Source organism: Phasianus colchicus, chromosome 5, assembly GCF_987193195.1.
Source record: "Phasianus colchicus chromosome 5, bPhaCol1.hap1.1, whole genome shotgun sequence".
In the NCBI taxonomy this organism is placed as follows: domain Eukaryota; kingdom Metazoa; phylum Chordata; class Aves; order Galliformes; family Phasianidae; genus Phasianus; species Phasianus colchicus.
The window spans coordinates 19220259-19244084 of NC_143440.1; the positions used below are offsets into that span (position 1 = coordinate 19220259).

Genomic DNA, 23826 nt, shown 5'->3' on the forward strand with positions numbered 1-23826 from the left:
AGAGTAGAAAACACAGACTCTCCTCTCCCTACAAATGGGCCAGCGCTTGAAGTTTGTTAGGAACTTCTACCTGAATTTTCTTCAAGTATGTTCCTGATGAGGGTCTACTATGTCATTTTAATCTATTTGCTGTGTTTCCCCAAATAGTCTCCTTGTTCACATTATTTGCAACAAATGTTACAAGTAAAGAGCTAGTCAACAAAAGCAAAGCTTCTAACAAATGCTCTCTTTTTCTTACAAAAGGATTAGTCATCTTTGCCAGAGAGATGGTTGAAAAAGAATCAATTACCCTTTTTTGTTGTCCTTGGGAGTTTTCTTACTTAGTTTCAACAAATTGATTATTATTTCAGTTTTTTGGGAAATACCCCTGGAAGCCTGCAGATCATACATCCCATCCTTTACAGCAGTGGGGTGATGGGTCCTTGGGGTGTAGATCTCAGGCTTCCCAGAGCCTGCACAGCTGGGGCAGTCCCAATGCCACAATGCCCTGCAATTGGAGGTCTTGAAACATAGACCTTTCGTACCAAAAGCCCCCAAAACACAGGTTTTGAAATGCAGTAATCCTCCACAAAATATATATTCTTTCCCTTTATATATATGTCTAACTAGAAAAGGTAAATGCAAGCTGTTAAATTTGTAGAGCAATAACATACATCTATCAATTTCCTTTGTGTTTGAGTAGATGAATTAAATTTGGATTCCTAAAACCAGGGTCCAGTAGCCTCAGATCAAGAGCAGATGAACAAATGCAAGTCTGTTTGTGGCTGTTGCTTTTCACCAGCATTGGGAAGTACACTGGCACGAGCAAGAGACAATACATTAGGCAAATAGGTTTCTAGTTCAATTGTTGCCTTGATTTCTGAATAGCTGAGCAGAAAAAAAGCCCTATTCTCAAGATCACAAAATCAATGTGACAGAGAGCAAGGAAGAAAGGCAGAAGGAGCCACGCTGCTGTTTTATATTTAATTTCTTCTTCTAACCAAGAGAGAAAGAACAAACAAATGGTGACCACAAAAAGATGCACACACTGTAGAACTAGGGCAGGTGACCAGCTCAGCCAGCCTCCAGTGTAAGCAAAGCCATGTGCCTCACTATCTGCACTCATCTGTGTAAGTCTGAAGCAAACATCCCCCCATCCTGCTAGCAGATGGTCTCAAAACTATCTCAGATTCCTCTCTTCTAATTGCAGAAAAAGCTACCTGAATTTTTCAAAGGAAATTTTGAAAGAGGAACTCGGCTGACCTGATCTGTGTCTTACCTGCTTATTTTCCACTACAAGGTAAACATATGTTGGGCTTTACCCTGTCCTCCAGCCTGTTCAAGCAAGCCTGAATTCATTTTTTTGATTGTGTATATGAGCAATAATGGTGATGGCAGTCTGGGGGAAAATATCTGCGTGCTCAGAAAGGTTAAACAATCTGCAAGATGATTCAGGCAGCACAGAAATTCTGTAGAACTGAGAATTAAATTATTCTCTTGACCTTTAAGATTTTGATTCAACTCACAGTAGAGATAAGAGATTAATTTTTACCTAATAATATTTAACTAAAATTTAGACTATCAAGGCACAATAGAACTAATGAAAACAACCAGTTTTCCTCAGTGACTTCCTGCAATTGTTGGTCTGCTCACTGAAGGCAAAAAAAAAAAAAAGAAAAGATCAATTCTTAGGCAAGAAAAAAATGAGGATGAGATGCACATTTTTAAGTAGCGTGCCAAAACAAGAAAACAAAAATTCATATATAACAACATTTAAGAACACAGACAAATTCATAACAAATTCTTTAAGCCTCCACAACCTAAATGCCAGGAGTATTTTGAAATGTAGCATTAAAAACAAAAAGCATGTCAAATCAATGTGGATAACCACTTACAGTATTTTGATTTAGAGTCTGAACTCCAATCTAAGACAGACACCATAAATGTCTCCAGCCAAGAAATACAAACTCTCCACATCAAAGTACTACAATAGTTCAGCATCTCACGTTTGTTTTTCTGCCAAGTGCTCCTCTCTCAACACAAATCCAAGACAAATATCAGCTTCCACAAACAGAATGAGGAAAATTCTATGCTGTGTCACAGAATCATCCTATCATTTGTGTTGGAAGGGCCTCTGGAGCTCTCTAGTTCAAACTGCTACCCAAAGCAGGCCCAGCTGTGAGATCTTCTCAGGCAGATCATGGTGTTATCTATGTCTGTCTTGAACACCTCCAAGGTCGGAAATGGTGTGACCTCTCTGAGCAACCTCTGCCCCTCACTGACTGTCCTCATGGGGAAAAAAAATTTCATCATACTGAATCTGAACTTGCTCCAACTTCCATGTGTTGTCTCCTGCTAAGCAGTATTGCACAGAGTCTGGCTTTTCCACAGGTATAGGCCAGTTGATGCTCACTTCTCCATTTGGTCTCACCAAGTTTTGTGCTCACTCCCCTCAAGGAAAATCGTCTTTATAGTAAGATCATTTTGGTATCCATTTCAATGTAAATATTTCAACATCCCAAACAAAAAATCACATATTTTGTTTTTAGCTAAAAGGTGAAGATTCTCTTTCACCTTAGTATTATGTAAATATACAGTTAATGCATATTCTCAAACATTTTGAAGCCTTTGGTACTTTTGCATTATTCCAATTATGTGGCAATAACAGAGGAAAGTATTTCTTCATTCTTTCTACCTATTCATGACCAGTGAAATACCTTCCTCCCAAGTGCAGTCCCATGGCATTCCTGCAGCAACTCACTGTTGAAAGAATTACTGGTTCAGAAAATAAGTTCATTTTGCCCTTTTACTATTGCATGTGACAGAGCTATGATCAAATCTTTTACAGAAATTTGACCCTACCAATAAGGGCCAGGCCAGGACTAAGTTTAGAACCAATACTGGCAACCATGACAACTATGGATAGTTTAGTCTTTCATAGAATCATAGAATGGCCCACGTTGAAAAGGACCACAATGATCATCTCATTTCAACCCCCTGCTGTGTGCAGGGTTGCCAACCAGCAGACCAGGCTGCCCAGAGCCACATCCAGCCTGGCCTTGAATGCCTCCAGGGATGGGGCATCCACATCCTTGGGCAACCAGTGTGTCACCACCCTCTGTGTGAAAAACTTCCCCCTAATATCTAAATTAAACCTCCCCTGTCTTAGTTTAAAACCATTCCCCCTTGTCCTATCACTCCTTGTCCATCCTAGTAAAATCCTGTTCCCCCTCCTGTTTATATGCTCCCTTCAAGTACTGTAAGGCCACAATGAGGTCTCCCCAGAGCCTTCTCTTCTCTAAGCTAAACAAGGCCAGTACCCTCAACCTTTCTCCATAGGAGAGGTGCTCCAGCCCTCTGATCCTATCAGTGGCCCTTCCTCCAGACCCTCTCCTCTTTCTGAGGCTAACTGCAAAACACATTTTCTTCTGCATTTTGCCTTTAAACAGAGCTTTAATGGTTAGTATACAACCAGGAAATTAACCTACATATATGACTTAGTTCTGCAATCCAAAAACTTCCTGCAAGTTAATATCTAAGCAATCACATGCTTTGCAGTCAGTACAGTCTCACACATTAGCATGCTGCAAAATATACTAATTTGTACAATTTTTTTAGCTGTACAAACACGAGCTGGCTTTTAGATGTACTCTTGGTATATTCCTTTCTTGTACTTTTTAAGGGGACACCAAAGTAAAAGTTATCATTGAACAGTTCAATCTATAATTTACAAAAGAGACCCAGATAAATTTCAGTATCATCAAAAAGTTCTTGATTTGTTTACAACATTTACAGTGATTTCTTTACAGAGTATGATTTCCTCTTGTTTGTCTAGGTCTCTAATTTGCTCACAGGTAATGCATGTCCTAAAATGAGGCTTTTGGAGAACTACAAATGCTTTAAATTAATTATTTCTAATTGACTATATTTTGTGTGTTGATTGTACTTCTGTAAGACCTGATTAAGTGAATTCATTACCATTTATAATTAAAGATAACATACTTTGAAGATTCCAGCCAGGAAAATTATCACAACCTAATCAAGAAATGCAAACTGAATATAAAAGAACTTTAAAAGATCCTGACTGAATTATGGCATAAAATATTCCTAACAAAAATCTGTCTTGAACTCCGGGCATAAAACTGTCAGTTTCTGCCATAAGTAGGTACATCATAGAAGTTCTTACTTAATCTTGCACTAACACTGAGCAGTTGCTGGTGTAGGATATCACAGTCCTTTGCAGTGGCCACTCACAGGGGACTGCCCTTTTCCATTAATGAGGAGCAGCGACGTTCAGGAATACGATGCTTGAAAGAACTCCAATTTCCCTATTAAACTTGAGGCTAGACCCTGATACACAGACTTTATTCCACGCCTTTCTATTTTACTGTTCAAATGGTCCCATATGTATTGCTAATCTTAACAATTTCAGTACAAAGCTCATTTCCTAACATTGCTCTTGAAGATGTCAGAGGTACCTATTCCTCACCTCATTATAAAAGAGAGACATCTAGGCAGCTCTTCTTACCATGTAAGGCAGCTGTGCAGGGAAGGAAATAATTAAGCCCATCATGTGAACTAAATCCTTCAGGACATACCCATTAATTAGATTTACTGAACCCCTCTCTGCCTTGCTGCTTACAGAAACGAAGGCAGCAGAGGCAGAGTAGAAAAGCTCTCCTTTCAGCATTAACATAAAGCAATGAAACCAGACATATTTTTCTCAGTTCACGTCTTTAAAGGAAATGAGCATCAAAAAGAGATTTGCCATTAGGTCTTATCTCTGCTTCCCATTCTCCCATGCATGTTATTTGTTCCATCTTTCAGAGATCTCATTCTTGCTATCACTAGTTCTCCCCAAGCCTTAACTCCTCCAAATTTCTCCTTGACCTCAAATTACAAGTGATCATATGCTTCTGTGGTACTGGAAACATATCAGAGGTTAATTTATTTCTTGTGTGCTTCCCCCATTACATCATAATTTAGGCATGCCTCTTGTCCCTCTCTCAGGTCAAGGCAGCCACCAGCTTCTCTTTCATTTTATTTCAGGAGATTTCTGGATGTTTGCTAACTTGTCACTCAATGGATAGGTAGTCAGGTTCTATTCTCCCTCACCACAAACCTGCAGCTATTCATATGCCTGGCAGTTGTATTTCCTACCATTAGAGCTTGCCTTCCATTGCAAAGAAGGGCTTGATGGGCACCAGAGCTCCTTCTACTGCCTCAGCAGTAGAAGGAAGGCAGGATGAGACTCATACCACCTCATTCTCCCATAAGACAGCTCTTCCAGCAGCAGCAGCTGGGGCACAGGGCTGCATCCCCTATTCTCTGGCCAAAGAAACTCATTAATCACAGACAGTCAGAAAGAGTACACACAAAATGAAGGTTTGCTACATTAAAAAGAACAGAATATGCATATAATGTAATTTAATACTGCAATATTACATACATTATACTAACAGATACTATGTATATATCATAGCAATTAAACTGAAGACTGGCATGTGCAATACAAGACCTGTAGTAATATTTTTAAGAAAAACATGGAATTAGGATCCTGTAAGGATCCCTTTTACAACTCTGAGCACGTAAAGAGCAGAGGAGTGTTTACAGCCCATGCCAAACATCACTGTCACTGTTGGCTCTCACAGTGAAACATCGTGCTCAGTGATGAATGTCTGCTTTTCACATCTGCAGTGACTGTGACTGCAATGAATGTAAATGGAAAAGAGTGACATTAAAGAAAAAAAAAAAAAAGATTGAAAAGGTAAGCAAAGGTCTCACCAATCAGATCTGTATTTTGAAATGTGTTAACGTCTTTCTCATCATATCGTGTGTTTTAAAATGTGTTTTTATCAAAGGTAGGTTTCATTAACTATTGTTTTTATGCTTCAGAGTTGTAAAAAAAAAAGTAATTCAGCTGTATACCGATGATATCTATTTCCCACAAACAGCTAGCAGCACTAAGCAATTTTAAAATTGAGAGTTTTGTTTTCCTATTCTTAGAAATCATTCAAATATTTCATCTCACACCCACACTTTCTCAATTCTGCTTTCTATTCAAATATACATATCTCTCATCAGACTCTAGTGGATTATTTTGGTCATACAGTGGAATAATGACCAATTTGACAATTAAAAAACTCCTAGCCACAACTGGAATCTTGCTCACACCTTTCTGTCAATAAAACATATTAGTCATAACAATTCAACACAATATCAAATACATGCATATATATATCTTTAAATCTAAGTCTCTGTACCTGTTTTTGTTCTGTTTCCCTTCTCATCAGCACTGGTATTTATCTCTGAGTCAGTGATTAAATGCCTGATAAGCTAGACATTTTTTGTTGTGCTGTCCTTGAGGTATACAGCATTTTTTAAAATATTTTTCTCCTCTTTTCATTTCTACAGACTGCTCCTCTAAATTGAAACAGTGCCGCCAAGCACTTTATAGCAATTCCTTCCACCATTTTTACATAATTTTAATATTTTCATTCACCTTCCAGTGCTCAAACAAAAATACTGTTAGGACTGTCTATCAGTGTGAAACCACACTACTATCTTATCTCTGATCAACGTTCACAGCGTGCATTAACAAAGACATCTGCAACAGCAATGTGAAAAAAAGGTGCCTTCACTTTCTCTTTATCACAAAGAAAATGAGTTTTTTAGTTTCCAAATCATACAGGCTTTACCAAAAGAAACATAATTTGAAATCACTGCACTTTCTGTTCTCATTTTCTGATATCTGAGTTTAAATTTTCTATTTATTTTGTAATGACTGGATAGTAAGCCAATAAAGTAATTCTAATTTAAGAAACTCTTTTCTATAGAAAGATAATAAAAAGTCTCTGTGTACTGCCAAAACTTTTTAAATTGTGTTCATAAGGAATCACAAAAAAGAGAAGAAAATATCAATGTAATAAGAAAGAAATATATGAAGTCTAGAAGCCAGTTTGAATAAAAAACACTGAAAATGCAACATATAAATAAGGCAAAAAAGACACAAGGTATGTATTTGTTCTGTGTTAGGAGAGGCTCTACACTGACTCCACAGTCCATCAGTTCTCACCTCATTGTACGATGAGGGCATTACAGTACAAAAATCCTGAAATTCTTCATGCAAATCTAACATTAATTGCAAAATTCACAATGAACCCGCCAAAAATTATGTATGGAAAAATGGTGTTTCAACAAGAATAATGTTACGTAATAATAATGATACAAGAAGTATCATAACATTAGTCTACTTGCAGGCCCAGCTTTAAAGTATATTCAGCAGGAGGAAAAAGAAGGCTTCCACAACTGATGATGAAAGTTAACACACTCTCCCAACCTTCTTCACTACAGACTGCTGTTAAGCTGCAAATCCTGCTCAGTTTCACCAGTTCTGTAACATTAAAATCTGAGAAAAAGTCTGAAAAACTTACCATAGGAAAAAAAAAGATGGAGAAATGATACATAACTTAAATGACTTCTTTACAAAACTAGTTAGGCATGCTTACCTGTCAGCATACATAAGAGAGCAACTGTATCAATATCATCAGCATCTGGCTATTCTCATCTCAGATTCCTGGGGAAGAAAAAATAAATAACAATCCACATAAGATACATAAGAAGACTGACACATGAAGAAAGAAAGTCAGTGACCTAATAACTGTCCTCTTTAAGATCTGCAAAGCAGCTAATGCAGCATAAGGGGATATATTATTTTTTTTGTTGTTGTTGTTTTCTAAAGGGTATTTTATCACTTAGCCAATTTACAATGTATTCATCATGCTGTAACACAAATATTTTACTTAACTTCATGAGGTAATAACCTGACTTAACTTCACTCACTCCAGACTGCTTCTGGCAGCACAAAACCAGTACTAAAACAAAAAGAGGCCCTCTTGGTCATCAACAGACATAATTTCAGGCTGGATGTGACAGAAGGTGAAAGATCCTGTTCTGCTGTCTCCCATGGACACCTTGTTTGATTTAAGTGTTGTTGATGTGCCAACTATTCCAGACACGTGCATTTGTAGAACAACCCTAATTTCAGGAAGATGCTAGTATTTCATTCCCACCTCTCCAAGTCTAGCTGAGATCCAGAAATTAGCTCTGCTTCTTCATCCTCCACCAAAACATTCCCAAGTTCAGCAGATGTGCTGAGCATCACAGTCCAAACCCCACCACAGTAAGGCACAGCCTAGAGCAGTCTGAGAAGCACTGAAGTGTATATGAATAGATTCAAATTTACTGCCTTCGTTCATGGAGAAAAGTTCATGCTAAAGAAAGTCTTGCCTCTCATTTATTTCTTACTTTATGGATATAAATGGAAGGGAAAGTCTAGACATTTGCACTGATAAAGGAAGTATGACATTTTTTTTTTTTTTACTCTTTCATAGCTTACTCTGGTGTATAGTACTGGATAAAACAATAATGTTGGATCACATTACATACTGGATTACATTCTTACATTTAACCACTTTAAGAAGTCCAAACAGGTAACTTCCAGACAGAAGAGAAGTGTAAGCCAGTCACGCATCTCCAGAATAAAGAACAAAACTGTGAGTAAGACTGGAACCTCTCAGAGATAATTCAGTTAATATCCCTGGACTGCATCATTTACTCCAATATAAGAACTCAAATTTACCTCAAATTACCTCTTATTGCATGTTTTATGACACCTTCCCTGTTGTACACCATTCAAGTTATATCTAATGTTAATATATACATGCATACACAAATGTTTAAATGCGTTTTCAGTGTATTTAAGCTCATTATTTTAAATGAAGACAGACATTGACATACATATTTTACTAAAAACAACGTATTCAAAAAAATTGGAGTAGGAAGAAAATACTTTTAAATATGTCTCCAGTATGTGCATAACTCTGCACAACTATCTTACAGAAATAGCAAAACTATTTCAGTGAAGTGCATTCCCCATAATGAACTTCTACATTTTGTACTATGACAAAGTAAGCTGCACTTGAGATGAAATCTAGAAGATTCTCCAGTTAGAGAGGAGAACAAATCATAAATGTCATAAGAAAGGTAGCTAAGAAAGGATCAGCTGATTTTCACGAAGAAAAAACAGAACCCATGGAAGGGAAGTCAGTGGATTAAAAGGAAAGCAAAATTAACTAATCTAACAGGTTTATTAACCAAATTATGAGACAGAGGATAAACTACTTCCACTTTTGAACCACCTCTTTTACACACTTTAGCTTTCAGTTTCCATATGAATCTGGAGACAGGGAAGGATGAATCATCTGGGACTCGAAAATATCCATCACAGATGATTTCCAAAATGGCTCTCAAATGTTGAGACATTTGTTCATCATATTCCAAAAATTGTCCTTGTAGTTTTTAGGAAAGATTTGTAACTTGGCCAATTTCCAATAGATATTGATAGGATTTAGCAATGGTATATCCACAGCAAGAGTCTGAAACTTAGACCAGTATTTCAGGACTTCATTGGTATAAAATCTAAGTAACAAAACCAACACAAACGTGAAGAATTTAGCTACTAGATACCCTACAGAAAATAAAAACTAAAGAAATTCAACACAAGGAATTTTTGCACTTCATGTTGGAGAGATAGGAACTGCAGTAGTTTTTTCCATGTGGAGCCCCAAACCTTCTGTTTACAAAAATGACCCATCAGCATGGCACCATTACTTTCATCTGTGTTGTTAAAACACTTTCCACAGTACTTTCCAGAGTTACACCTAAGGATCAGGAAACCAACTTGATAAATGGTGGTGTGAAAAGTTAGATAGAGCCCTTTAAATTATATTTTGTACATTGCAAATATACATAGAAAACTAATTAGATTGCGCCAATACTGTCTTCTTAACAAGACTGATGATGTTTCATAGTGGATGGGCACTGTTGTTGGAAAAGTGAGCAACTGTCCTGTCTTCCGTTCCTGCAAATCACCTCTTAATACCCATCTGCAAACCAAAAGGACTGAGCTCCCTCCATATCCTTGTCTTCCTCCCCTCAAGCCCAGGACTGGCAAAGCTGAAGTTTTTTTTTTATCCCCTCAGAGTCTCCAATGCATCCCTATAAAATTTTCTGTGCCCTGAAAACCAAAGTTATTCTTGCATCCCCAGCACTTTGTACTGCAATAGGATTCTCTTCCATCTGTGGCCTTCATGCCTGGCTGGGCAACGGAGAGAAATAGGATGGGCAGCTGCTAGCTTCATGTCTTTCCTTCCATTGAACACTAATGTGGGTCTCTCCTACATCTATTCACCAATTTTTATAGAATTTGTAGGAATGTAACACCTAAAGAGATTTCTGTTCCTTTAAAAAATGTAGCTGAAGTTAAACAACAAAGGTCATTGGAAAATAGAAGGTGAGGGATACAGAGGGGAGAAAAGACTTGCAGCCTTGCCTTGTAAGCCATTTTCCTTATCAAATCAACCTAAAAAAGAATCAAAAGATGACTCCAAAGTGCTTAGACATATGGTACAGTTGGCAGCACCTACAAGATTCAGCGCACTGCAGTGAGGAGATCTGATGTTTCTGCAGTGTTCAATGTAGCATCAGTAACGGAGCACAGGAGCAGTGTGGCCACAGCCATGCGGCATTTGTAGGGCTGGCTGCTATGCTCAACACTGCTTCTCTCCCATGTGACTCAGTCAGCACTGCTGTGGTTTCCTCCTCACACCACAGGGGGTCTCAGAACCATCAATCCCAACAGGACACTGGTCAGGCCTTCCCGCAGGTCTGGCAGGTTTTCAGATTAGGAACAGTCCAGTATTTGTAGGAATTTAAACTAGTGGAATACAAGCAGAAAGATTTCCATGTTCACTTTTTTCTACTGTAACGCGTGCACATAATGAATCATCAATACAGAGAAATAACCTTGTTTGTGGGCATTTTTCTGTGCCTAGGTGCACACTCTGGAAAGCACAAGCTATTAATTGATAAGAGCAAAATTAAGTAAATCCAGCTACTGACTAGATACAGCATGTCCACACGCTCCTCAGCAAACAAACATGCATTTACTCTGCCAGTATTCTGACTCACACAAACACATGCCAACTACAAATCATACAACCATATTGGCAAAGGCAAACTTGGGGGAATATTCTTGTATAACCTCTTAGCACAATTTCAATGTCCCAGTTTCCGGTCTGGCCCTGGCTCCCAGCTGACCAGCCAGCTTCTCTGCACAGCTGTTTGCATGGCCACTGAGAAATACCCCTGTTTGTGAATTTATGAGAATGGCAAAGGGAAAAGATATATGGAAGTACTCAGAAATGAAGCATCTGGGAGCATTCAGCTGCAGGATTAGCATGATTTAATTAATACAATTTAAATTAGAAATATGAATTTATCCTAGCATTTCTGAACACAAACAGCCCTTACATTCTTAATACTACCATAGCATGCTAAGTGTTACTTCCCTTCAGCTGTGTACACAAAAATCTCCGTTAGTTACCAACACTGAAGATCCCCAGTTTGCACAAAATCTTGCGTTGCAAGCAGCTTCTGATGTCAAAGTCAGTTTGTATACAAGGTCTTCATGCTTGAGTGAGGGTCTACAGAACTGAACACCAGAAGAGTTCACATGAATATGTGAATACCTCACCAGTTTTAAAAAATGGCTAAAGCAGTCCAGCTGTGCCAACTGTGCTAACATAGTGCAACAAAGTGCTCACCGTTGAACTGTTAAACTCGGGTAACTTATAAGAGATCTGAAGGCATAGTAAGGCTCCAGGCATCCATTAGTTTAGTAACACTCAGACTTTCAAATGTATTTTATACTAAGAGACCTCAAACACATACACTGAGTTCTCCAGATTTTCCCCCCATTAAATTAAAGGCTCAGATACCGGGTTAAGTTTTAGCACCAAGGTTTGTGTGTCTAGCACATACGTATATGATAGATTGAAAGGCTGCTTGAGGGAGACTGAATAAGCAAACCACACTTGATTCTAGCTCTGCAAAGAGAAGAGCAGTGAGCTGAAAAATAAATGTAGCAAGGAAAGAGCCATTTGAGATTTTGCGAGACTCCTATTGTCCAATTCTGCACACTGTGTACAGCCAGAGCAAACAAAGGAAGTCTGTTCACAAGGTTGAAATGTGAACAGTATCAGGATAACAGTTCAAAAAAGAAAAAAAAAATAGTTATTTTATTCATTAGAAGAGACCGTATTTGGGCATACATTTAAAATTCAGAACAGAAAGAACTCCACATAGATCTTTTAGAACTACATATGAAATCTACAGCTGCTTGAACACTTACTGGAATGAATTCATTTATTTGTGACTCTGTTATGCTCAACTACTCTAATCTTCTTTTCCTCAGTCATCCAAGCTCAATGGCTTCAATGCTTGGATTTTGTGCGGTAGCAGAGAATGGTCTTCTAAAATGTTAGATGCTTTGTGGTTTCAGATTATTCACTGTCTGCGGGAGCAAGCTAATGCTAGCAGCAAAAATTCATTTACTTTCTGTTCAAATACAGACAATATAAAAATACCTTTAATTGCATTTATACTGAAGATGCAGAGAAGCTCCACAGTTCCACAAATTGCTTCTTCTAAGATGCTTACCCAATGCAAGAGAAAGCACCATCAGGAATTTAGGCAACATGAAATGCTAAAATGAGACAGGTTAGAACAAAGCCAGGGGTTTCTAAGCAGATGTTAAGAAGGGACCCTCAGTCACTTGCCCCACTGGGTCACTTGCCCCTCCTAACTGCCTGAGCTTGGAGGAGGAGGAGGAAAGATAAGGTACAAAAGCATCAGCAGGACACAATCCGAGCTGAACTCAGGGTCACCTCACTGGCCAGTTTGGCAGATCCAGACCATGTTTGTAACAAACTGCCTGCACCATGCAACAAAGGGTTTCCTTTTTCCTAGAGTTTTGTGCAATGTGTCATGACTGCCCACTGGGACGTGTGCTACTGTTGGCTTCATTTTACTGATCCTGATTAAACCTTGCTAAATAGTTCTGGCCTGCATACATACTACAGTTCTCCAATCATCTTCTTCTCCAACAGGAAAGGCCATGCAGGATGCAAAAGGAGCAGTGCATGGAAGAAGTTAATAGAATATGCAAATCCCTTGCTGAAGCTCAGGGACACACTTTGCCTCTGATTCATGGCTATGAATATTGGGCACAGCTGGCTGCTTGCATTTGGAAGTCAATGGAGTCTGTGGTGCTACAGAGTTCAAAAGATTTGTGATAGTAAGAGACAGAATCTTCACATTTGATATCTGAGACCTGATTAGCATGAATAAATATAGTGTAGAGAATATAGTAGGGAATATAGTGACCTTCTAAACCATGGCTAAGTGAGCAGATATAGATGCAAAAATAGCTGACGGTGATTGAAGTAGGATTCAAATCTGTCATACAAAAACTCCCCACTTTCAACAAAAACTCAGAATCTTTAAATTGGACAAGTACCATATTTGGCAAAAATCCTACTCAAACACAAAACACTTTTGGGCAGTACCACTACCCAGTCACACAGCACTTCTAATCAGACCTGTCATCATGCTGCTTGACACCAGAGGTTTCCCAAGCACAGGAACTACAGCAGGTAGCCTCAGGGCAACCTCTTTCTAGATTTCCCTCCTCCCATTCCCCTGATAAAGTAGGGCAGCCATGAATTCAGAGCACATCACTCATGGCTGCTGACCTCTCTAAGAGACTATTTAGTGCAATATAACCTTCATTAAAAAGGTTCCTTTGGGAAAAGTAATAAATAAATAAATAAAACCGAGAAGTCAGGTTCAGAGGAGTTTGTGAGATACTTAAATAGTAGCCGTGTTACAAGCATATAGGTGGACTGACAGCTACCTGAAGCAAAGCAAAGCTGAACCCATACAAAACCTGTACAGTGATTCTTAAGACCTGTGATTGTGCCGTCAGCTAAGGAGAACTCAAAGAGGAAGAGATGACGTGAATCCATTTTTTCAACTGATATTTCATTAAGAGATGGTGGGTAGCCACTAAAACAACTGCAACATACTCAATATTCCAGCTAAACAGTAAGCTCAAGCTCAAGAATAAAAGTACACTGCTAACAGACATTTCCACCCTGTCAGCATCTGATTGACTTGCTAGTAGCTTCTGTTTAAACTATTCAGTATCTATGACCTGTATTTCTAAAATGAAATTTTTCCACTCCTAAACATAATCTTAAGGAGGCTCTCATTACTAGGAAAGCTCTGCCATAAAAAGAATACTTTATTTTCCAGGCAGCTCAAATGTTTCTGATAAGAAGGACCAGAAACAGATCCTGCATTGTTGTTTATTGTTGGTCATAGTAGTAGTTATGTATGTTCAGTTACAAAATTTTTAAAAAGAAAAAAAAAAAAAAGAAGAAGAAGAAGAAGAAAGAAACCACCTTCCTTTCCATTCTTATCTGAATATGAAATGGCAATATAATTCAAGTGGTAAGTATTACTGCAATTCATAAGCAATCAGTGATGAAAGAAAAATTTCATCTTCAGTTCACGTCTCCTAATTATTTCATTTCCCAAACACTACAAAATCCACAGTAATAATTAATAGTATTTCTAAAGGCCAGAAGGTTCTCACTTTGGATGTAATTCTTCAAGGAATTCATTAGATGTGTCCAAGAAAATTAAGTCAAAACTCCCCAAACTCTACTTTTGTTCTTTGAAGTGAAAAGCTTTGCCATTTAGACTCACAGAAGTACTTGTATTCAATTGCTACCTGTTTGTGCAACTGAGTCTAAACCCAAATGAAAGATTGTATTTAACCCCAAAAAGTGGGTGGTTGTTCATTCTGGATATTTTTTGTTGTCATTGATTGATTGATTTGTTTTCTTTCTTTACCTACAGACTTACATTCAAATGGCTGTGAATTTTATTAGCTGTTGACGAAAAGGAAACAAATTTTTACTAAGTGAATGAAATTCAGATTACAATTATCTAAAAGGAAGAAACAGTCTTAATCTACTCAAAATAAGTGAGCACTGTATCTGCCAATTTTTCAGTAGCCCCGATGGTTCCATTTTATTTCCATGTACCATCTAAACAGCCATTACTCGGTTGTGGAAACACTTGTTAGCATTTCAACAACAGAAGCAAGAGATCTCTAGCTACCAATCACAAACCACTGCCAATAGCTGCAGCATCTGTCCCTTCACACTTCTCTTAAAGACAGGAATATTTGCAAAAGACAGGATTTTATTGACTTTCCTCGCTGAACTTGGTGGTAAGTAAAGAGAGATGAAATGGGGAGTCATGCCAGGCAGAGAGATACGGGTTGTGACCAAGCATTGTGCAAGGAGAGCCAGGAGAGCCACAAATCAATTATTCAGCTGCCAGGTCTTGCCTACAGCTCCAGTGGGATAAATAAGCCCACGCATCTCCATCTCCATCCCATTCAATTTACTGACAGCAGGTTTATGTTAAGCAATATAGGCAAGGTTAAAAATTTGACCAAGAAAATCATTTGCCATTTTAAGAAAAAATAAACTAGTTTACATCCTGCTAGCAGTATTTAAAGGTAATAAAAATACACTTCAGTAGCTATGTTTTCTTAACACAAGGCTTGTAGAATATGATAGTTTAAAATGAACAAGACATAACAACGTAAGTCATATCGCAAGTGAAAAAAACATTATCAAGTGAACTTACTGAGTTGCCTAAATGGGATTATCTCCATACATGTTAATGAATATTCAAAAAGATTAAATTCATTTATATTACAACACATTTTTATGTCTTTTAACACAGCAGAGACATCCAGAGAATATAAATCTGAGGCATCTGTACTGACAGCAAGATGTCTTTTAAATTAATAGTTTTATTTAAGCTAGGATTTGCTTCTAGCCCTTATGAATACACAGATAGCAAGCAAGCTAGGTTCAGTGTAACTGGAAGCCTAACAAATAAAAGAATGTAAAAGCTTAATGCAACTTGCATATTTGTTTTTGCTGAGGAGAAGGAAGGACATACAAACTACTTATTACGGGTATTCAAAAAACTATTTCTTAATTACTAGTATTCAAAAAGCTGATATTGTTATCTTTATAGGTAGTTTTAACGACATATGAGCCAGACCCAGATGGCAGATCTCCAAGCTTCCTTGTTTTCTTGTATAAATTCCTTGCTCATATAACATATTAGAGTAAACAGGGTCACACCAGGCATCAATTGTTTTATTTGTTTCGCTTTTCCACTACAGATGCACTGCACAGAATATGAGCTAATATTTTCATGAGGGATTTATTAAGTGCTGTGCTTCTACACATAGTACAAATGTAATTTAGGGTCTTCAATTTTAGAAACTGAAATTTGCCCGGAATACAGAAAGTGTAAATACAATTAAAGAAAGCACGTACGCTTTCCACTAGTATTCAAATATGGGTCACACTGTCTTTTGTCAGGTCTTTCTTCTATTCACATCTTGTTCCCTTCCTTGCTTTTATCTTCAGGTTAATTATTGTCCAAGTGTTGTAATCCAAAAAATTGTTTAACCCTATAAATAGTATAATACTAAGAAAAGCTAAAAACAAATTAAAAAAAGACAGGGATAGAGGGACAGAAGAGGTCACGTACACCTACAAAAAGGTACTCAGACTCTACAGATGACTAAATCAGCTCTAAAAATATGTAAACTGCTATATGGAGAACTGACCTTCCATGTGGAAAAAATAAATGCTAATATGCCCCAAAGCAGTATATGGCCACGTAGTCTGCTAAGCCAGTGCTAAGATTTATATGTATAGGGTAGTTGCAAGCTCAGTTTGAGTGATCTTTATCCTGAGAAACAGAGTAGTTTGTTTAAAATGCAATCTTAGACAAAACCAGCTCTTCTCTTTCCCCCCAGCCATGAAAATACAAGGCGTCAGAAATTAAGCAAAGCTAACACTGCAGTGTCACCTTGACCTAAGCTACCTTCAATACACACGACATACATAAAAGGAAAGAAAAAAATTATTTGGAACTGTGAAGAGTACAGTTGTGCATGTGAAATACAAAAAGGCTTATTTAATTAAAAGCATGCGTGGCTTCAATTAAGCAAATCTTTAATCTCTAAATGACTGTTTCACAGAATCACAGAATCATAAGGGTTGAAAGGGACCACTTGGAGATCACCAAGTCCAACCCCTTGCTAAAGCAGGTTCCCTAGAGTAGGTTATGTAAGAAAGTATCCAGGCAGGTTTTGAGCATCTGCAGAAAAGGAGCTTCTGCAACCTCTCTGGGCAGTCTGTTCCAGTGCTCTGTAACTATCAAAGTAAATATGTTTTTTCTCATGATTGTATGGAACTTTCTATATTCCAGCTTGTGCCCATTGTCTTGCCACTGGGCACCACTGAAAAGAGTCTGACCCCATTCACTTGACTCCTACCTCTTAGATATTAATAAGCATTGATAAGATCCCTTTCAGTCTTCTCTTCTCCAGGCTGAACAGTCCCAGACCTCTCAGCCTTTCCTCACATAGAAGATGCTCCGGGCCCTGATCACCCTTGTGGCCCTCTGTTGGATCTTCTCTAGAGTTTTGTCTCTCTTGAACTTGGGAGACCAGGACACAGTATTCTAAACGTGGCCTCAACAGGGCAGAGTGGAGGGGGAGGATCATCTCCCAGGACCTCCTGGCCACGCTCTTTTTCATGAGCCCCAGGATACCATTGGCCTTCTTGACCACAAAAGTACACTGCTGGCTCATGGCCAATCCGCTGTCCCTCAGGCCACCTCAGTCCTTCTCTGCAAAGCTCCTTTCCATCCAGTTATCCCCCAACCTATACTGATGCATGCAGTTATTCCTATCCAGGTTCAGGACTCTCGTTGCTCTCCAGCCTGGCCAGGTCTGCCTAAATAGCAGCACAGACTTATGGTGTGCCAGCCACTTCTCAAATCTGAGGAAAGCTTATTCGGAGGAACATACTATTCTGAGTACTGAACCTTTTTGAAGATATCACATTATTTCCTCAGTAGGACTGTGATCCATAGCTTCAGCTGGTAGACATATTGTGAGCGTTATAGAATCATGGAACGTATGGTAACACCAAGAGTCTTAACTTCCCCAGTGTAACCTACTCAAGATCTACTTTGGCTCCATATGAACAGTCCTGCCTGCCATTGTCCATTTGGGCCATACTTCAAGTCTTCTCAGAATCTTTGTCCACCTCCCACCACCACTTTGCCTTTCTTACCAGCTATGTGATGGCAGCAGATGCCAGCAGTACATCACCTTAACACTAATGAGCCCTATTACTATATTTTCTTACAAGTATTTAGGAAAGTTTTAAATAGTATTATCAATCACAGGCAAACTGGAAGAAATTAATACGAGTCGAAAAAATATTGCAAAGAACATAAATCTCATAGGATGCTTGCACGGATATTATTGGCATGGAAATTAGAATTACTTGATTATTAGTAGCAAACAAAACAGTGAATATCAGCTATGAAGAAGAAAAGAATAAGAACTATGAGTATAGCACTGTTTTTTTGAAAAACCTTCAGAAGAAAAAATCACATCAGGATCTTTTGTGCTTCATTAATACCAATAAATGCAAACTCATTGGTAAGAAACCAAAATCAAGTACCATTCCTAAGTGCTAACAAAATTGGATGTTAATGACATATTAGCATTGTAATTAGTAAATTGTATATTTATGCTCATTATCTATCATTCAATTTGCAAACAATAATTTGAATAGCTTTAAAACATAACATTATCAGGAAAAGTCTCATATGAAATGTAATTTTTTCAATTAATCGGTTACGGAGTTTCCCCATAATGCATTAAGGTTTACTTTCAGTGCTTCTAAGCTGATCCTTTGAAAACTTGCTGCTCATCTTTACATTGATAATTTGTTCTGTAAAAAAAAATTCAGACTCTGTTCTCCCCAGATAAAGCAAGGTCCCTACATGGCTTCTGATAAACATCATACTCTCAAAGTTTTGTTGAAAGTCTTGCTTAATAAACCAGAGCAAGAGAAATAGCCTCTCCAGGACATTCATTCTTTGTTATCTCTGTGGAGATCAACACAATCATATTTATAGGAAGGAAATAAAATTGCACTGCTCTCTTACTGTTATTAAGCTTCTCATATACTTCTGGAATTTCAGCTTATTATATAAAGTTCTTGGTAGTCACAAATTATGATGACTACAATGCTGAAAACTTTTAAAACCTGACACCATTGAATGTCTCAATCTGTTGGTCACCTATTTGAATGAAACCCCACGATAACTGCAGCTACTATAAAATAACACTGACAGCATAAATAAATTCAACTACCAGGCCTTGAACAAGTCAGCTTTTCTAATGAGTCTTAGCAGAAGGTGAGTTATATATTTATTATGTTCATTTGCTTGGAAAGCACTTTGCAAGAGGCCATTCAACAGCCATTTGTAATTCTTGTTATTCTGCATATCTCCTGCTATTTGTGATTCACACCAGTTATTCAGATACAGTCATCCTTCTATTAGCGAAAATATTCTTGACTGATGAGCCCTGGTGTGAATACACACAAGCTACTGTAGAACTAACGCTTGCTTTTTCCATCGTATCTTAACTAATTAACTGTCTACTTAATGAATAACAGTAATACCTGATGCTATAGGTGAGTAGTCACATGGCACAATACGAAAATGAGAAGCACTTCATTAACAACCAGCTGAAAAACTAGCAGAAAATAGGTAGATATCAGGATGGATTCTTTTTCTATGACAAGTACTGCAACTGCTACTAAAGATTACAAGGGCTGCTCTGAAAGTAATGCGTTCTATTTTACTATGGCAGTTCACAACATCAGAGGCAGATATTGGTGGTATGGCAGTTGGGAAAGTTAGAAAGGTTGAATCTTCCCACCAATATTCCATTATATTCTGCTGTCGTGTAATAGATGGCAGTAGAGGGGCAGTCTGACAAAATGGCATCTGACAGGGAAGTTAATATGAGGCAAAAATATGCCATTTAATTCCTCTTTGTGAAAAAATTTGCACTCACTGATATTCATCAGTGCATGCTGAATGTTTATGGAGACCAAATGGTGGATGTAAGAAAAGTGCAATGCATTTCAACAGTAGTGACAGTGATGTGAAAGATAAGCCATGTTTTAGATGACCATGCACAGCTGTCACACCACAAAATTGACATGCTGATTGAGCACCTCAATCAGATCATCTGTGTGAATTGGCAGATTATGACCAGGGAGCTGTGTACAGAGCTGAATATTGGCTGAAAACAATGGTGGTATTGTTGGGATATTGCAAAGTTTGTGCCGGTGGGTCCCACAGATAATCACACAAGAATAGAAAGAACACTGTATGCAAGCTTGTCAGGACCTCCTGAATCAATATGAGGCTGAAGGTGATCATTTCCTGGATGACATCATTAGCAGTAACAAGATGTGGAATCATCACTAAGAGCCAGTCAAAACAGCAATCCATGTAGTGGTGATATGGGAATTCTCCACTGAAGAAAAAGTTCAAGGCACAGCCCTCAGCAAGTAAAGTGTCTTTTGGGATAGGAAAGGTGTGATCTTTCCGGATTTCCTAGAACCAGACAAATGATCAACTCTGACCATGACATCATGATGCCTACTAAGTGAAGGCTTGAACTTACAAAGTCAGGACAGAGAAGAAGACAACCTTGCAATTGCAACATAATAACACTAGACCTCATACCAGTTTGAAGACCATGGAGCACATTGCCAGTCTTGGCTGGACACCACACACACATAATAGTCTGGATTCTGTGCCTTCTGACTTCCATCTGTTCAGGCTGCACGGGACTGCATGGGAAACGTTTTCCTAGCAACGATGCCAGCATAGCAGCCATTAAAAAGTGGATCCCCTCCACTGGTGCAGATTTTTACAAGCACGGCATGCAAGGTCTAGGTCAACAGATATGGGGCAGTTTTCTGCCCCATAAGAGTCTCAATGACTCCAAAGCCCCTTGGAATGTGTGCCCAGTTGGCAAATTATCTTGTCTATAAGATGCGTATCATATCTGATTGAGTACTTCTGGCTTAATACATCCTAGCAAGAGGATGACCTCTCTAGGACATTCGCTCTGTCTTCTCTATTGAGAACAACACAGCCATATTTAGAGATGAACATTAATCCATTAATTATTTTAAAACACCTTATTCTATAGTCATACCAATGATTATTTACCCCAGCGTCCTATCTCTGATGATGACAAGAGGAAGCTCAAGCAAACCTGGTCACCTCCTGTCAACTTCTCCCTCTGGCTTCCTTGGCATTAAGAATTGTAGAAGGGAGGTTGGAGGGCATATCCTTGTCAAGTCCAGTTAGCATCTTTGCAGGGAATTGCAGTCCATGAATTTCTCTAATCCCATTTTGAATCTAATGGTACTGTCTGCTCCCACGCCTGCCTATGGCACCTATTTTTGAACGTTCATTATCTACCTCCAAAGAAATGAATTTTCTTTTATCAGCTTTAAACCAAGCTACTAGTTTTAACTAGAAATGTCAGGTTTTAGCTTTCCTGTTGCAGAATTCAATGAACAACAGTTCCACACTCATGTAAATCCACTGCCTTCATGACTCTCAAAACCTCATTTCTAACTTCCTTCTCCTCTCCAAACTGAAGTCACGGCCTCTTCTGTCTTTGTATCTTGTCCACTGCCATTCTGTCTTTCATGAGATGCAGAGATATACAGTGTAAAAGAACTGTCAGACCAAGTTTTTACATAGCTGAAAAGCCTTCAGTCCTGTTGTTAGGACATTCTTGTTGATGCCATGCACAGTGTAGAACTCTCAAAATTAAAAATAGTATCCTTTAAAATTAGAACGTATATTACAATACAATATGCAATCCTGCCTTCCACAACATAGCTGAAATGTAGACATCTGGAACTGAGCTATGTGTTTCATCCACATTTCCCTAGGCAACCGAAAATAAAACAGATTACAGAAAAGGTATACTAGAGACTTACCATGCCTCTTCCCTTTTCCCCTAAAGTATATCCACTGTAGGATCATCCAAGCTGTTTGTGTGAGAGCTGCTGAGCAGCCAGGCTATAACCTGAATTCTAGAGTTCAGAGTTACTTGCTTTAAACAATGTTGTTTACATCCCTGTGAGGTCATTATCTGATGATTCAGATATATGTAAAGAGATTTTGTCTAAACTGCTGTCAAACTTGAGGTATATTATTATACTTATCACTCCAAACACATACAAATTGATCTTCTTTACCATATGTGCCCAGCGCAATACAACAGCTGCTCTGCCCTCCTCTTTCCTATATTTGCCCAGATTGAAGGTTTTACAGCCTCTGTTTTCAACTGCCTGTAAAATTTATGTTGAGAGCGGAAGAAACCTTTTACTGAAGCCTTTGGTAGGTTACACTTCCCTTATCACACAGCCACCAATGACAATTCTAACAACAATCTCCACAGAAACTCTGAAATGCAAGCCAGTAAATAAGAAATTAAAAAAAAAAAAAAAAAAGCCAGAGAGGTTAAAGACTTTTTCTTGGCAAAGGATAAAGGGGAAGTGAAGGGTTTGGACAAGACAAAGTAAAATCTAACATAAATGTACTACAGAAAAACTTTGTGCTTTCCTGATGCCTTATTTTGGGATTGCTGCCATAACCGTGGCTTGGGAAGCGGCAATAAACAAGAGGAAAAAGTTTCCCAACCTACATAGCTGTCAACGGCTTACACATAATTTCATTTTCCCTGGTTTTGAAAAACATATTCAACCTTTTCAAGAAACTGGAAACAGCATTCTGTGAGCCAGTCCACACTCTTCTCTTTACAGTAATTAAACTTAAGCATTTTACAAAGAACAGATCACCTTAACAATGTTACTTAGTTGACCTCACTGGCTGAACCTTGGGGCAACATCACCACCTAAGAAACCTCTGCCCAGGTATTTGCCAACAGATATCTCTTACTTGTTCTTACAGATGTCCAGTGGCAAAAAATTACAATCACCTTAAGAATTCTGAAACAAAAATAAGCATCAACAAAATAATCTTTATATATGCAGGTCCAGTACAAGGCATGGCATCCACTGTGCCAGCTTCACAAGACTGCCATACAACAGAAGTATCAAGTTTGCATGATAGCCACATAGGAAAAACATCTTATTTCTTTATTTCTTTATTTTTATAATATTAATTTTTATTCCATTTATTTCTTTATTTATTGCAGCACATTGCAGCCAATATTTGTTGCTCTCTAATGAGCTCACTTGGAAGGCTACAGGACTGGTTTTCTAAAAACACAATAATTTTCAAGAATCTCTTATAGATACATTAATTCATTTTAAAATGGCACTAAAATGGTTTGAACTGACAAGGTTAGGCACAGATTTTATTACACCAGGACTGTAGATAGTGAATACTTTTCATAGTGCTGTAGATTTGGGGTTTTTTTCTCCTCATTAAATTTAAGCCAGGCAATTGTCAAATCAAAACCAATGTTCTCTACACCACACACCAGGGCAAGCTGCCACCTGTTTAACACCTCAAGGTGCTACTGCAACACAAACGTTCTTCTACGTATCTGCAACTATGAATGCAACACTTGTACACAGTTTGTGAGAAACTGTTAAAATTAATCTGTGAGTTAAACCTAAACAGCCCAGGCACACAAAAACTTAAGATATTTCAGAAATTGGGAAGCTTTACACCAGACAGAAGTGCCTAACGGGACCCAAACTTTCCAACAGATGGGATTCTGCAGATTTGATGGAAAATGAAAGTTTGTCTAAAGCAGGAATTGAGCTTATTTTCATTCATTTTCATACTTAATTTTCATGTTGTTTTGCATCTGTGAATCTGATTCTACAATCACAGAACTGTTTTACTACTGAGGGAAAGATGCAATATTTACTCAGAAATCTGAAGCCATCATCTTCATGT

At 38.2% G+C, this 23826-nt stretch overlaps 1 protein-coding gene across 4 annotated transcripts in view; it reads right to left on the minus strand.

The window, feature by feature from the left end:
* SHANK2 (SH3 and multiple ankyrin repeat domains 2) overlaps window positions 1–23826 on the minus strand; it is a 351210-nt gene that overhangs the window by 310602 nt on the left and 16782 nt on the right. For all 4 annotated transcript variants that reach the window (XM_090140753.1, XM_090140754.1, XM_031593318.2 and 1 more), the window contains one exon: window positions 7488–7555. In XM_090140753.1, the coding sequence (XP_089996879.1) occupies window positions 7488–7501 (14 nt within the window). In that variant the 5' untranslated portion in view covers window positions 7502–7555. The remainder of the gene's footprint in view (window positions 1–7487; window positions 7556–23826) is intronic.